The 14,998-nt window shown below is 38.1% G+C and overlaps 1 protein-coding gene across 2 annotated transcripts in view; it reads left to right on the plus strand.

Moving 5' to 3' along the window:
- Nucleotides 1–14,998, plus strand: part of sema6bb (sema domain, transmembrane domain (TM), and cytoplasmic domain, (semaphorin) 6Bb) — a 112,449-nt gene that overhangs the window by 56,248 nt on the left and 41,203 nt on the right. For both annotated transcript variants that reach the window (XR_014535817.1, XM_083554897.1), the window contains exons 2-4: nucleotides 2,559–2,664; nucleotides 6,147–6,261; nucleotides 14,439–14,499. Coding sequence is in view for 1 of the 2 variants with exons in the window: in XM_083554897.1 (XP_083411023.1) it covers nucleotides 2,574–2,664; nucleotides 6,147–6,261; nucleotides 14,439–14,499 (267 nt within the window). In the remaining variant the exon portion in view is untranslated. The remainder of the gene's footprint in view (nucleotides 1–2,558; nucleotides 2,665–6,146; nucleotides 6,262–14,438; nucleotides 14,500–14,998) is intronic.

The raw sequence follows: 14,998 nt of genomic DNA on the forward strand, positions 1-14,998 counted from the left end.
ATCCGAGCGGATTTGTTTGATGTCACCTTTATTACATACAAATCCGAGAGAATGACTCGCTAACACCGCTCTCGTTTTACGCCCCGTTTGTTTACTTTGGCAAGGTGAAAGTGAGAAAATGAGTTTTGCAGCCAAATTTTTTAAGCAGATGTTAGAAGCGTGTGCCACCGGAGCTGAGTGATAGCAGCAGAAAGAAGGAAATCTTCGTATCGTGTGTTAGTAACGTCTGCGCTGGGGTTAGTATTATACACATTTATCATTTTCAGATAATCCTTCACTATTAATTTGATGATAATAATAATAATAATAATAATAATAATAATAATAATAATAATAATAATAATAATAATAAAATAAAGAGAAAGATGGAAAGGTAAAATAACTTAAGGATTACTACACAATGGGTGCTTGCCCCGGTATTAATGCTACTTATACTATTAGTACTGCTACTAATCATAAAAAGGTGAAAAGAAGAAGAAGAAGAAAAAGAAGAAGAAGTTGTAAAATAAGAAATGGGTGTCTACACGGCTTCAGTTCTTGGCCCCCTGATAATAATACTAATAATATAAATAATAAAAGGAGACTTATTTTACAACTTCTCTTTCTTCTTCACTTATTATTATTATTATTACTACTACAAATACTATTATTATTAGTAGTAGTCATAGTATTATTAGTAGTACTTGAAGTAATAGGGGCTCAAGCACCAGGTCTGTATTCACCCTATAGTTGGTTTATTTTTTTATTTGTTTTCTCCTCCTTCTTCTTCTTCTTCTTCTTCTTCTTCTTCTTCTTCATTGTCATTTTCTTCCTCTTATCATTATTATTATTTTTATTATTAATAGTATAATTATAATAAAAAAACATATAATAATAATAATAATAATAATAATAATAATTGTAAAATAGAAAAAGAAGAAGGAGAGGTACAATGACTAATAATAAAGATAACTACAAAATGGTTGCATGGTCCGCTTGTTACTGCTGCTAATAATACTATTACTGCTACTGATTAGGTGCTAGGCCCCCTAATAATAATAATAATAATAATAATAATAATAATAATAATAACAATAGTACAAGTTTTGACAATTCACAAACCTTATCTACCTTATTTATTTTATTTTTTGAAAGCCGAGGCTTTTGCACTAAACGATCGTCTGTGCTAAAATTCTCAGCTCCACTTCTCAGAAACACATTACAACATTCATTTAAAAAACCTCAAGAGAATTTTCCTCAGGAACAGAGAAGAAAAAAAAAATCATGGATTATGGTTATCATTATAATCACCTGCACCTCTGCAGAAATTTTGTGTTTGAAGAGGCAGCGTAGCTCTGATGGGTTTGAACGCCGTGATTTCGTGTTTCTGTGCCGCCGTTCGAATTTTTTTAGACTGACTTTTTTTTTTCATTTTGCAGTAATTTGCAGTTCATTTTCTGTTTTCATTAACTTCCGCTCGCCCTATTGTCTTCAGTAATGATGCACAGAGTAGGACAAAAGTCATACACACACACACACACACACACACACACACATACACACACACATATACACACACAGATAATTCACTTGAAGACCACCATTCTCCACAGCAATTCTTTATATTTTACTAACCAGGTCAAGAATGGGCGGAGCCTGGGTTAAGCTAGGTTAAGCTAAGGTCAGATTATACGCACTTTTGATGCACTTAATGACCAACATACCTCTGTCACTAATGGGCGCCCTGCCCCTTAAACCTTATCAGCCAATCACATAATCACATGATATTAATCATGATATCATGAATAGTTCTAGCTTTGACACAGATAGGTTAGCATAAACGTAACCCGTTTAGCAGTAGATACTGTATGTGGCCTTATTTGATTTCGAAAAGTTTGTTTTAGCAATCTGGCTAACATTAAATGTGACTAGCATGTCATAAAGCAAAGCAAGCTTGCAGCTTAGCTTACAAACCAATCACGACCATAGATCTTCTCTTCCACATGAGGACTGTCCACTCACATGATTAATCGTAAGCGCAAATTTTTTCAAAAATGTAAAAAACATTAGCTAAATGTTTATACATAGCTCTTCCTATTCTTAAAGGGACATTTGTTTGCTCACACACACACATTTTTTGAACGCCTCTCCCTCTCTCTCTTTATCTTTTTTATCAGAGTGTGACAGCATTTTGTGGAGTCTCTTTGGTCCTGCTGTGTGGTTTATAGGGCTACTGATTGCTGATGACCATTCTGAAACACACACACACACACACACACACACACACACACACACACACACACACACACACACACACCGGGGGCCATTAGAGCAGACTGTGCCATGTGCTGTTGCAGGATGACTTAATCACTGATCTTAATCTCAGAGAAAAAGAGAGAGAGAGAGAGAGAGAGAGAGAGAGAGAGAGAGAGAGAGAGAGAGAGAGAGAGAGAAGAGAATGAAAGCCAATGTAAAAGAGTTCCGAGCTCCCTTGTAGAATAGCAGCTTGCAATGTGTAGCATCTTTTTTTCTCTCCATTCTCATCATCCTTCATCGCTCTTTTCTCGTTTCATTCTCAGACGTTGGTGGCCACGATGCCTCTAATCGGACTCTTCTGGCTGGTCCAGTTAGCAAGTTCTGCATTTCCAGAGGAACCCGGACCACTCAACACCATTCCTACTGAAGGTAACGAAACAACATTTATATCAGGAAATGGTCAGTGAGGAAGTGTTTTTGACCTTGTTGCTGTATTGAAGTCTATTTTTCCAAAATTTGTACTTTATCATGTTGGGAAACTTTTCCTTTATGAAATTGTAACGTGATATTTTTTCTTTTTCTTCAAAAAGCATTTACTATTCTGATAAAAAACATAGAGTGTTCAAAGTGAAGCTGTGGCGAGAGCACAAGGGTAACCCCACGATTCTGATGAGAATGTGTGTGTGTGGTGTAAGGAGTGTGTAACTATAGAAAACTCTCTTCTTATGTAGGTCGGATGTGCAGCAGAATGCAACACCGAACTGCATTCGTTATTTACTTTGAATTATCATACAGTAGATCACTACTGTCACTTTTCATCCCGGCACCAAGATCTTCAATAGTCTTTGAACTCAATAGCAGGAGATCTTTCATTCCAAACCATGTAAAGCATATCTTCATAAAGCTGGCTTTGTGCACAGGGGCACTTTCATGCTGGAACAGGTTAAAAAGGGAAAATCGCATGTTCACACATGCATCCAAAGACGCCCTATACAATTGTGCGCCTCTAAATTTGTTTTATTTTATTGAATAATTTTATTGAATTATTTAGAGAAAACTCAGCGAATACCTAAAGTACATAAACTACATATTTGACAATATTTACTTACAACCGCTTAATTACCAAATTCTACAAATTCATCGAAAAACATCAATCAAATCAAAATGGCAGACGGAATTTTAAAATAAGTACAACAAGCCAGTGGATCGGCGACCGGCAAACAACAGTGTGAGGACAAAACGACAAGAAAAAACTGAAAACATGCTAAAAACATCGAAATCACAGAAAATGATGAACAAAAACGCCTCTATAAAGGCAGCAGTTAAACACGTTAATTCACGACATTCAACAGAAACAAAGGTTTAATTATACAGACGTAAATTAAACAATGAAAAAGAGACAGCTGTGAATGAAACACCATGTGGACTAATAATGAGACAAGGGTGGTGATATGAATGAAAAGTCAATCACACGATAAACAAAGGAATGCGGAAGTCTCTAGTGGTGTGAACCCCTTTGCACTTCATAGGGCTATCACTATGTAAACTGTGGCTGGTATTTTTCTTGACAGCAGTGGGTTGTTTTTTTTTTTTTCAGTAAAAAATAAGAAGCATGTGAGTTCCTGTAAATAAATTTGGCCATTTTATTGCTAGAACATGTTGCGCCTTGTGAAAGCAGGTCTTAATACTTGCTTGCTGTATAGATAGATTTTATTATCCTGCATTAAATCTAATTCTTACAGTAGGGTGTGTCTGAACTTCATAACAAACTGGAACCCCTTTAAAAAAATGTATAATTATAATATAATAAATAAAATTCTTTTTTTTTATATTTCTTTGTATATAAAATAATAAATAATTCTATAATTTTTTTAATTTATAATAATTTTATTTATATAAAATTTATCTTCGAAAGACCTCAAAGCGGTGGTTCAGAATATTCAACTTCTGGTGTCATTTGTTTTACCGTGACTCACTACAGTCGCGTTTGTGGAGGAATCTGAACCCCGAATGCACCCTGAAGCACTCAATTAGCAGACTACACTCAAATGGCGTATTGAGACAGACTGCCTCGAGTCATTCGAGTTAATGACCTCATTTAGTTTGCTCTTAATGGTGCTTAAACGAGTGATTAGAAAGAGTGCACACGTGCAATAACTAACAGTGCTTCAAAACTGCGTCCGCTGTCAGGTGTCACTCGAGTTGTTTGAGTTGTGATTGCGTAAGCTGTCTGCCATGACTCTAATCGAATCGAATCGGAAAAAAAGCTTTCGGAGCTTCCTCAAGTTTTTCAGGTTCCCTGGCTTCATTGGCTTTCCCACTGTCCTCGGGATACTCAGGTTTCTCAGCTTCTTCAGCTTACCCAAATTCCTCAACTTCCTCCGGTTTCTCAGCTCTTTCAGCTTCCTCAAGTTTTTCAGGCTTCTCAGCTTCCTCAGCTAATTCAACTTCCTTAACTTCCTCAGGTCTGTCAACTTCCTCAGCCCCTTCACCTTCCTCGAGTTTCTCAGATTCCTCAGGTTTTTTAAGCTTTTTCAGCTCACTCAAATTCCTCAAATTCCTCAGCTTTCTTAGCTTGCCAGCTCTTTCAGCTTTCTCAAGTTTTTCAGGTTCCTTGTCTTCCTCAACTTTTTTTGGCTTTCTCATGTTTCTTAACTTTTTCACCCTAACCAAATTCCTGCACTTCCTAAACTTCTCTTCTCTTCCTAAATCTTCCTCAAGTTCTTTAGCTTCTTTTAGTTTCTTAGGTTTCCTTGGCTTTCTCAGGTTTTTTAAGCTTCCTCGGCTTCCTTCATCTGCTCTAGCATTCTTCAGCCTCCTTGACTTTCTAAACTTTTTCAGCTTCTTCAACTTCCTCATCTTCCCGAACTTCCTCATATTTGTTCAGTTTGCTAGGCTTTCTTCAGATCCCTTGGCTTCCTCAGCTTCTTTCAGCTGACTTAGCATTCTCCAGCTTCCTTAACTTCCTTACGATCCTTAGCATCCTCTACTTCTTCACCTTCCTGACTTTCCTCAGCTTCCTCAACTTTGTTCAGTTTCCTAGACTTTCTTGGCGTTCTCAGGTTTCTACAGCTGCCTCAGCATTCTTTAGCTGGCTCACCACTTCCTTCAGCTCATGAGGTATCAGGTTAGTGATCTGAACTGCTGATCCCTTAGATTGAGAGTGAGAGAGAAGTTCTAACTGCCAGGCCTGGAGGAAAGACCTTATCGGATAGAGAGATATGAGGGAGTAAAATCGAGCGAGAGATGGAGAGATGTGTGTGGGATAGAGATAGGGAAAAGTGAGAAGATGAGGAGTGGAGTGGAGAGTTACTTCAGTGTGAAGTGCAGTCAAGGTTGAGGGGATGCTTCCTCACATCACAGTCCATCTGAACATGTTGAATCCCTAGAGAAACGCTTTGAGCAGTATTTTTTACAGCTGGCCCTCTACCACACATTCCACATTCCCAGCATCTGGAATGCTGACGTCTACATTCCTCATGTCCACATTCCTTATATACACATCCCAAATGTCCACAATCCCAGCATCTACAATGCCAATGTCAAAATTCCCCATGTCTACATTCTCCATGTCCACATCCCAAATGTCCACATTCTGAATGTCCTCTTTCCTAATGTCCGGATTCATAATATTATCATTATTTTTATTATTGCGGTTGTTTTATAATATACATAAAACTTTTTTTTTTTTATAAAGTATACATTCAATAATCAATAATGTAATGATAATGATCATAAATCTGTTTATTATAAAAAAAACCTAATATTATACATATGATATATTCTTCTTCTTCCTCCACTGTGTGTGCAAAAGAGTCAAACCTTTTCTTTCTCTCTCTCTCTCTCTCTCTCTCTCTCTCTCTCTCTCTCTCTCTCTCTCTCTCTCGCTCTCTCTTTTTCTCTCTCTCCAGTCGTAAGGAGGTATCCGGTCTTCCTCGGCCGAGCTCATGGTTTGTCGGTGAACCAGGAGCCTTTACACATCCAGAGAGTCCTGCAGATCAACCGTACGCTCTACATCGCGGCCAGGTAGGAGCCACCCACGTCATTAACACTCACCTCGTCTCATGCATTACACTTAATTCCACACGTCCTGCCACAATTTGTTGATCATTTATAATCGTAGCCAGAATCTATGCCTTTATTCCTGACTTTGAAAAAGTTGCCGATTATCCATTTCAACATGGTGTTGTGGTATATGCGCTGTAATCAGGAATTCTTTGTCTCACATTTGTTATAAATAGAAAGTAAGTATAAAAGCTCTAACCCCAACCCCGTTTTCCCCAAATATAGACTGTGGGCATTTCCACACTAATACGTTTTCTTTATTTAAAATGCAAATTTCAGTTGCGTTTTTAGTCAACGAAAACATAGCTTTTTGAAAAGTGAATAAATTTAAAAACGCAGTGTGAAAATAAAGGCTTTCAAAAACTATGTTTTTTTTTAGTAGATTTTGGTAAACGGTGAAAAACGAAAGTGTGGACGTGGAGCGTTTTTAGGCGATTAGGCTGATTGCACTGGAAGTGTTTGATTTAACGAAGCAGTTCATAAGAGTTGATTGTTCTGAAAACTCTTTAATAGAAAGACAAGATTTCTTGCTATTATTTACCAATATATTGAGGAAACTGATTAAATGTATATTTTACACATTGGGAAACAAGTGCCATCGTGGCTGATGGGGTGGCATTGGGTTTTTTTATAGGGTCGCATTTGCTACCCCGTACCACCCCGGAAGCTCCGCCCCCTGATCTAAATAATACCACAGCAAAGAAAAGTTGCTCAGGTTTTTCCTGAAAAAAAAGAAGTAGCGAAACGGTATGAAGTAAACATTTCACGGCTTGTAAGAAATCCCGAACAGTGAATATATTACGATAAGCCGGCATGTGTTCGAGGTTAAAGACGGACCCTGAGGTTTATTTGGGAATCGGGGGGGTCGTGGGAAGGGAGGCAGACGAAACACGTTTCCCTAATTAATCCCCGTCTGAAATGGGCTTGCTGCTCGCTCTGTAAAAATAATCACTCCGGTTCAGAAAGGAGGTTTGATAGATGGATTTATTTAGCTGACACAGTTTACAGTGTGTGTGTGTGTGTGTGTATGTGTGTGTGTGTGTGTGTGTGTGTGTGTGTGTGTGTGTGTGTGTGTGGCATGGGAGGGGTCATGTAGGTCATGGGAGGGGTCACAAAAGTTGAGTCCATCCATTTTCTGTTTCGCAGGAGCTAAAATTAATAACGGGGCCCTGAGGAAAATTCCGAAAGGGCCATCGCAATTAATAATCACAGCTGTATAAAGGAAAAAAGGTCATGTGACCATTTGACAGAGACACACACAAACATATACACACACACACACACTCGGAGAGCCTGTTAATGGAAAAGGCAGCGATAGGGGTCCACAGGGAAGCTGTGGTGGAATAATAAGACTCCGCTACCGACAGGAAATGTGGCCCTTCATCCGGCGAGCAGCTCAATAATAAATCGGGTAAATGGCTGAAGCTGCTCCCGCTGTGGCGCTCGCCGATAAACGTCCCGCGTCGCCGCCTTCTAGACGTCCCCGGGTCACTTAGTCGGGGCTAAAAACCACTAAAACGCTAAGCAGAACCATGTGAGTGTGTGCATGGCTGTGTGTGTGTGTGTGTGTGTGTGTGTGTGTGTGTGTCCCGTTCATTGATTCACTGCAAAGAATACACAATCTGTATCCTCACTGCTCTCAGCCAATCAGAGCGCACCGCTATAGACCACCGTTTAATGATGAGTTCCATCTGAATAAATGAGGGCTACAGTGGACAGAGAGAGCGAGAGAGTGATGAATAAAGTGAGAGATTTTTAGAGTGATGGATGAAAAGAAAAGAGACAGTAAGAGGGAGAGATTAAAAGATAGATTCTTGCAGTGGCTAAAATAATAGAAATTTTAAAAGTATGTTTTAAAAGTTCTTACAGACAGACAGACAGACAGACAGACAGACAGACAGACAGACAGACTCACATACAGATGGTGAGACACACAGCTAATAGACTGACAGATAGGCAGACATTGAGACAGACAGATGTTCAGACAGACAGAGAGGCAGATAGACAGGGTTATAGAAGCGACACAGCAACAGGAGTATATAAGAGGATTGCAGTGAGACAGACAGTGAGACAGACAAGGAGACTTCAAGAGTGAAAAATGCAAAGATCTGAGAGACAAAGAGAAAAAAATGAGACAAAGTGAAGATTTGGCAGAAGAGAGCGAGACACGGAGTGACAGAGAATAAAAAAGAAGAAAGATTAGGAATTTTATGCATTAGAGAGATTGCGAGACCTTTATGGACTACGGAGATAAAAAGATTTTAATGTGAGAAAGTGATCAGGAGACATGTAGAGAAGGAGATGAAAAACTTTTATATCCTACAGAGAGATAAAGAGAAAGCAAGAGAGAGAGTGAGAGAGAGAGAGAGAGAGAGAGAGAGAGAGAGAGAGAGAGAGAGAGAGAGAGAGAGAGAGAGAGAGAGGGTTTTATTAGACTAAAGAAGAAAGAAACAGATGACCTGTTATGACTTTTATTCATCTCAGAATCATAAAGAGATCAGAAGAGCAAGATCAGAATCTTAAATAGTCCTCCATACTGTGTGTGTAGGGTGCAACCTTCTGTCACATTACTCCCTTCAAAGGCCACGAAAGAAAATGAATTGGAAAGGGATTGGAATTCAGGCTAGTTTGGGGAACTTATAGCTCGAGATGTTAATCACACCAATGCTGTGCGATCATAAAGTTTTCAGCTCCCCCACACATCCCAGCTCGGCTCTCTCAGGAAGGGAGTGACTTTTCCATATGGACAGATTTGTAGAAAAGTCAAAATAATGCCCATTTGTGTTTTACGTTATTCTATCGGATTGGAAAGTCTGTCAGATCAAATAGAAACAGATCAGATGTGTTTCTCCGGTAGACAGCAAACATCAAGGCAGAGAAGACAAACAAACAAACAATAATGTATTATTTATTACTGATTATTATCAATTAATTATTCCATATTTAAGCAGTTATTTATATACAGGGGGGGAAATAATGATTTGTTCCCCTGTTGATTTTGTCACCCGATCAAATACAACTTAATTAATAATTTTATAAATAATTTAAATCTCTAAATAATTTATTTTTTTAAATATTCTGTCTATCCGTTTTTTTTTCCTACAAAATACATACATTTTGAGATTTAGTTTTTATATTTATCATGATGCGCACATGAATACACTTTTAATAAATAGAAAATATGTCATTTTTTTTAGAAACATACATTAATATTTAGTGTTTATATTTTTCATAATAAATTCACAAATACACTTGAATAATGTAATAAATAAATAGAAAAGTTATAACTGTGCTTATGAATAAAGACAAAGAAATCAAAATGCATATTAGTAATTAAACACATAAAGAAATGCATAAATAAAAACAAATATGTTTATAAATATGTAAATGTGTGGAAATAAATCAATAAGTCAATAAACCTAAATATGCATATATATAATTTATTTAATACCAATAAATATATGCATAAATAAAAACAAATATGGGTATAAATAAATAAATACATAAAAATGTTTGAAAATAAAGAAGCATATAAATGAATACACAGTGTATAAATATTTTATGCTGAAATGTAGGGGGGAAAAAGGTATTTCTGAGAGAACTGTGTGTAATTTATGACGTCTCAGCCTCGTGCTCTGCCATGCATCAGTAAAAATCTTTTAGAAACAGTAAAAAAAAGTTGTGTAAAAACAGTCACATGACCCACAGCGGTGACACTCAGGCCTCTGTTTCCTCCTGCGTTAATAATCAGCTTTCCTCCCAGCTCGGGGACACGTACATTAATCTCTCCACCGGGCAGTTCGGGTCCGAGTGTGTGTGTGTGTGTGTGTGTGTGTGTGTGTGTGTGTGTGTGTGTGTGTGTGTGTGTGTGTGTGTGTGTGTGTGTGTGTGTGTGTGAGAAAGACCTCTACTAAGAGATCCGATATTAAAACCCCACTTAGGAGTGAAACTAAGCACATTCCTTCAGCGACCTGCCACCTAGAGGTCACTGAGGGTCGCCTGGTGGTCACGTTGAGGTCACTCCGGGTCAGACAGCGTCTCCAAAGAGCTGAGTTTCCTACAGAGACCAAACCGTTCATCAGATTTACCAGTGCAAGCTAACATCATCAATCGAAATATCAGAATTATCATCAGAAACACACATACCCAACATGCTCAACACACATTTTACCCTACACACACATGACACATATTACACACACACACACACACATACACACACACACACACACACACACACACACACACACACACACACACACACACACACACATTCAAAAATATATATAAATATATGAATACAAATGAATATGTGTGTGTGTGTGTGTGTGTGTGTGTGTGTGTGTGTGTGTGTGTGTGTGTGTGGTCTGTATATGTTGAGTTTGGGGTGTGTATGGTGTGAATATACTGTGTATGTTGTATATGATGAGTTTGTGTGTGTGTGTGTGTTTGCATGGTGTGATTGCAAGATGTGTATTGTATGTGTATAATGTGTATGGTGTGGATGGTCAGTGTGTGTGTGTGTGTGTGTGTGTGTGTGTGTGTGTGTGTGTGTGTAATATGTGTCATATATATATATATATATATATATATATATATATATATATATATATATATATATATATATATATATATATATAGGACACATAGTGTACACCCAACACACATTACACACAAAGCACATATGGTTCAAACAGCACACAAAGCACACACACTGTACACTACCCACACAATACATAGAACACGCACACAGCACATACCGGCACACACACAACACCAACACAGTAAACACAACATGTTCAAAACATATTTTACACCCAGGATACACACGATGCTCCACCCACACATATATACACATAACACACATAAAATGCTTGCCACCCATTAAACATAACTCTCAGAATATACATTTGACACTGCAATTTTTATCTTCATTATTGTTCTTCCCTCTCTCTTTTTATCCCTCTCTCTTTATCTCTTCTTTCTATATTAGACATGAGGTTTTAGGTTTAAACACTGCTAAGAAGAAGAGCTCATCTCTCTGTAACACTCGTGTCTGATCTCAAAATGTTGTTCTTCCCCTGTTGGGACTTTGATTTGTCTCTGACTTATAGGCATTTGTACCAGTAGTGTGTTACCCGGGGTGAACACAGGCCGCCTGGGGTAAAACACACAAGGACATCTGGAGGTCATTAAGCTGTTACTTCTCTTTATTTTTATTAAAAAGGAATCCACTATAGAGATCAGAGCTCGCTTTCATTTTCACCCGCCGTGTTTCATCATGTTCCTTTACATGTAGAGGAACCCTGAAGGGCAACGCGGCACTTATTCAGCACCGTAAGTGCAGCCTAGAGGGCACTTCGTGTTTTTGTATAACACAGGGGCACCAGTAAGGGCTACAAAGGGCACATTCACTGCATTTTATTCACCATGGAGGCATCGGGACGTGTCCCGTCAGTCTTCTGCAGTGGACTTATTAAAATGTTTTCAGTGGACTTAATAAATCAGCACACACTTACTATATACATCATGCACACACACACACACACACACACACACACACAAACACACACACAAACACACATCATATACACCATGCACACACAAACATACACCATGCACACAAACACCATATACACCATGCACACACAAACACACACCATGAACACACACACACACACACACACACACCATATACACCATGCACACACAAACACAAAACATGTACACCATGAACACACAGAAAAATACACCATGCACACACACACACACACACACACACACACACACACACACACACACACACACCATATACACCATGCACACACACACACACACAAAAACACACACCATATACACCATATACACCATGCACACACACAAAAAACACACAAACACACACACCATATACACAAGACTATATATATATATATATATATATATATATATATATATATATATATATATATATATATATATATATATATATAAATAAATAATTAAATTGGCACAAATCAAATTAACGAAATAAATGAATGAATTACATTAAACAGTTTACATTTGTTAGACCCCAGTTGAGTAATACAGATGTGTATATTACTTTATGTAAGTGTGTGTGTGTGTGTGTGTGTGTGTGTGTGTGTGTGTGTGTGTGTGTGTGTTTCACATTAATATAAAACTTTTTAATATGTTCTACTTAACTGTTATACTTATTTCAGCACAGAAATGTCTTCATTCCTTTCATCCTTCATTCATTCACTCCCTCGATATGAGTTCAACCAGGTTCCGCACGTAAAAGGGATTGCATTCAGTACACATGTGTAAAGGGTAATCGAAGGAAAGAATCAGTGTAAGAGATAAAGGCCAGTAAAGGGAGGATTTTAGACAGTAAGGGAAGGTGAAAGAAGGATGGAGAGAAAGTAAGATGACAAAAAAAATGTGGATGAAGAGATAAAAGGGAGAAAGACATAAAGAGAAAAATGGAGTTGGGGGACAGACATGGAAGGGGAAAGATAAAGGGGCTGAGGCTATATGTGTAGGAGTTTATTAAATCACACATACACATGAGACAGACAGAAAGAAAGAAAGAAAGAAAGAAAGAAAGAAAGAAAGAAAGAAAGAAAGAAAGAAAGAAAGAAAGAAAGAAAGAAAGAAAGAAAGAAAGAAAAAGAAAGAAAGACAGCTGAGGAGAAACTTTTAAATTATATACACAAGTGCAGACCAGAGCCGAGGACACTGGGTATTCTCCCATCATCCTCGGCAGCCTCACAGGGGCTGAGGTTATACATGCAGGAGCTCATTAAATCACACACACTCAGTTCAGCTCCTTTAGGCAGGACTGATGTTAGGATTCGCCACAACAGGAGCTCGGAGACGAGCCGCTCGTCGTAATTAAGCGCTCGGCCTCGGGTTACAACATCGCAGTGTCGCTTTGCATTACATTTACTTCGAGGTATGTGTGTGTGTGTGTGTGTGTGTGTGTGTGTGTGTGTGTGTGTGTGTGTGGTTAGAAAACGAGAAGCAATGTTCTCACAATCCCGTCCACTGTCCCATCCGAAAATCGTGGGTTTTTTGCTTTTAATGAGCAGCTCGTGGACTTTTCATTGTCAATACATTGTTGATTACAGCTACATTACACTAGAACAGTGCAGGGGTGGAAGAAGTACACAAAGCATGTGCTTGAGTAAAGTAGAATTGGACTGTAAACGGATACAGTCCAATGTGACTCCAGTAAAAGTAAAAGTGCTCAATTTAAACATTCACTTAAGTAAAAGTACAAACGTATTTGCCTTTAACTGCACTTTAGTAACCAAAGTACTATGTTTTTATTATGGCTATAATGTTTCTATTATCAATGTTTTCTTTTAACTAAAACAAAAAAAAGGCCACGTGTGTTGTGGCGAGTTCGAGTCAGGAGTTTATTTCCATCATTTATTCCTCAAAATGTTCTGCTTGCTGTTGAACTGTATGTTGGTGATAAGTAGATTCCACCAAGCGCCAGTTAAGTTTTTATCCTCATAAATAAAAAGGAACGACTAATTTCGCAAAATGTAGATGAGTAAAAAGTCAGATATTTGACTTGTAGTGAAGTTAGAGTAAAAGTCTCCCTAAGTGGAAATGCTTCAGTAACATACCAAAAAGCTACTTAAATACAGTAACAAATTACATTTACTTCCTTATTGTCACCACTGTAACAGTGTGTGTGTGTGTGTGTGTGCGCGCACCCGTTATTGAATTGTTGCTCGCCGTCACCCCCTTGTCATGTGATCGATGTCTATCAGAATAATTGCTATCATTTGCTCCATGTCCTCGTTTCGTCACGAAGTCTTGGCCACATTTATGTTGCGCACCGTTTGTGGTTTTGAGATGTGTTTCTTCCTGCGTTGTTACAGACACACATCAGACACACAGATCCCGCCATCACAAGTTTAAATAAAGCCCAATGAGGAAGAGTTAGATACGAATTGAGAAGGTGTGTTCGGCACGCTGTGTGAAGCCGGTGCTCGCTTTTAATTATCACATTCGCTCAGTGGGTTGTTTAATGAGTTATTGCTTTGCTCTGTCTGTGTGTGTGTGTGTGTGTGTGTGTGTGTGTGTGTGTGTGTGTGTGTGTGTGTGTGTGTGTGTGTGTGTGACAGGGATGACCTTTTTCGCGTGGAGCTGGATAACATGCTTGGAGACGAGATGTTTTACAGCAAGGTAAGACTGAGTAATGTACAGTACAACACTCCGAGAGTAATGATATTATATGAGAAATGCAGTTAAACCATGCGTTATGTAATAGTAACATGTAGTAATTAGTTACATGGTAACACTGGAGGAACGTTAGATTAACGTTATATTTATAGAATCTAGAGAAATTTTAATAGAATATTACAGTGTTTGAGTGACTCTAGACTAAGATGTGAGTAATGCTAGAACACAGTTTGAAGTAGTATAGTTATTTCTGAGTAACATGTTAGATGTTAAATGAATCTTGATGTAATGTTTTTGTAACTCTAAATTCATGTTCATTCTAGAGTATGTGATAGTTAAATCTGTAGAACATAGTGACATTGAAGTAATGTTAGAGTAGTTCTAGAGTAATGTCAATAGAGTAATAGAGTAATTATGTGACACTAGTATATAATGTGAGTAATTATTGAGCACAGTAAGCTGTAGAGAAACTTCAGAGAACTGCCAGAGAGTACTAAAGTAA

Source organism: Silurus aristotelis (assembly GCF_946808225.1).
Source record: "Silurus aristotelis genome assembly, chromosome: 11".
Lineage (NCBI taxonomy): Eukaryota > Metazoa > Chordata > Actinopteri > Siluriformes > Siluridae > Silurus > Silurus aristotelis.